This window comes from Psammomys obesus, unplaced genomic scaffold, assembly GCF_907164565.1.
Source record: "Psammomys obesus unplaced genomic scaffold, mPsaObe1.curated_primary_1811, whole genome shotgun sequence".
Taxonomy (NCBI): Eukaryota; Metazoa; Chordata; class Mammalia; order Rodentia; family Muridae; genus Psammomys; species Psammomys obesus.
This window is the reverse complement of record NW_026594462.1, coordinates 660,248-662,478: the sequence shown is the minus strand read 5'-3', so window position 1 is coordinate 662,478 and position 2,231 is coordinate 660,248. Positions and strand designations below refer to the sequence as shown.

General features: G+C 32.0%; 1 protein-coding gene across 1 annotated transcript in view; it reads left to right on the top strand.

Annotated features, from left to right (window-relative positions):
• The window catches only part of LOC129685554 (prolactin-7A2-like), a 36,070-nt gene extending 35,265 nt beyond the window's left edge, over positions 1-805 (top strand). The window contains exon 7 of the mRNA XM_055619073.1: positions 590-805. Within this exon, the coding sequence (XP_055475048.1) occupies positions 590-805 (216 nt within the window). The remainder of the gene's footprint in view (positions 1-589) is intronic.
• The last annotated feature ends 1,426 nt before the right edge of the window (positions 806-2,231 follow it).

Here is a 2,231-nt window from a genome sequence, read left to right as displayed (position 1 = left end):
AAGAAAAACAACATAAAGGAAAAAAAAATGAAAACCAAAACAGATAAGCAAACTAAGAACAGGAGAGCAATAAGACAAAAACACCCAAAGAAAACCAGCCAAAAATAAATAAATAAATAAATAAACTAAAATAAAAATACAACTCATGGAGTATGTTTTATGTTGGCCAGTTACTCTTTGGAATGAGGCCTGACCTGGAGTTTGATTGATTCTCCCAATTTTGCTCTTTTGGAGAAAATTGATTTTTCTTCTTTTCATCTGATATCAATTGCAAGTAACTTTTTTGTTAGGGATAGGACTCTGTGTTCCCTTCTCAGTGCTGAGATTTTTGTCTGGTTTAAACCTGTGTAGGACTTGTGAATGCTGTCAAAGTCTCTGTGAGTTGATATATATATCAGTCCACTTATATCCTAAAGATGCTGTTTCCTTGGAATTACCTACCACCTATACCTCTTACCATTTTTTTAAGATCCACTACTATGTAGATATTTTTCATTATTTCTCTAAATGTGATTTAACATTTAGAAAGAAAAAAAGCAAACACAAGCTGTATAAAGAATAACTGACTGATTATCATTTTGCTTACTAGATTTATGGAAGAACAGAAAATGTGGAATCCACTGTCTATTCTGGTCTTGAAGACTTAAACTCACCTGATCAAGAGTCACGTTTTTTTGCCATTTGTAAATTTTCTTATTGCTTACGTAGAGATATGCACACAGTTGACATTTGTCTCCAGCTCTTGAGGTGTGTGGTACTTGTTAATAATGATTGCCGATCCATCAAAATTGAAGATACTTCATGATACTGCATCTTTTAAGATAATCTTAATTTTATACATCGGGAAGCTATATTTGAATACAATGGGTGTTTTAAAAAATAAATGCCGAAGTTTAAAAAAAAATGAGTGTCTTTTGTTTATTTATTTAAATATATTAAGAGCTTTAAGATGTTTGAGGAACAAATGGGATAATCTGCAATTTATTTTAAAATCACAGTAAATTAATATTATGTTAATATAGTTATTAGAATCAGAGTGGACCAATTGTAGCTTTTCCTAGAACCCATATGCTAGGAATCATTTTTACTATCTTTAATCTAGATCTTATTCAACAGGGGTATAAGGGATGGGCCTGGTTTAGAACTGCTTGGTTATGTTGTATGTTACTTGTTCTCAGTCAGTCAGTTTTGGAGAAAATAGATAAGGCCTCAGTCAAGCAAAGGGCAATTGGAAAGTATATCTCTGCCATTTGAACACATTTGTATTCATTTAGTCTTTTTATTTGTGTGCTTTTCAATCATTTTCTCTTTTTAATGATGTACTGATCTTCCAATTTCTTACTATTCAAAGCAGAACATATTAAGAAAATATTTAATAACAGTCCTTAAATAACATAGAAAAGGTATTTTATTCATTTCTTTTAAATTCAAAGCAAGCTTACAAACATGACCAATTGCTGGCATTATTCTACTTAAAAATTCTTGTTAACTAAAAGCAGGATAACTAGCATGTTTGTTTATCTTTTTAGAAATAAAATGATTATTGATATAATGCTAGTTCTCAATTTTTGATCATTCTCTACTCAAGACTGATAACCTTTAACTTCCTTCACTTCCTATTAAATTATTAAAACTTTAACAAATTATTTGATTATTTTTAATTTTTTTTATTCACTTTAGATCCTGGTTGCAGTGCATCCCTCCGCCCCTCCCAGTCCTACACTCCATTTCTCTTCCTTCCCCTCCGAAAAGGGGAGCTCCCTTTCCTATGTACCCCAGCTCATCAAGTTGCTTAAAAATGAGACATAACTGAAATTGAAGTTTTCAGAGAAGAGTCTTAAGCATTATATAGATATAGCAAAGAGTACTGAGAAAGGATATTTCAGAAGAACATAACAGCTTTCTTCTCCAATGAGAGTGTGCATACGTTTCTTTGATTAGCTTCAATAACATTTGAAAAATGTGGTTACGATATTAGGAAAATATTAGCCTTGGCATCAAAAGATAAAGAGTGAAACACTAGAAATCAATTGAACAGGCTATTACACATGATGGGCACTACACAAATGAAGCAATAGTTTCAAAATGGCTGGCTGATAGGTATTTCAGCTGAACTTGTCGGGAGAGTGTTACAAACTATGCAAATTACTGCAGTAACTTCAAGGTAGAGGCTAGTGCTAAATGCAGAAGAAACCAGTCAAAAAGCAGTAAAGAAATAACTGTGTGATTTT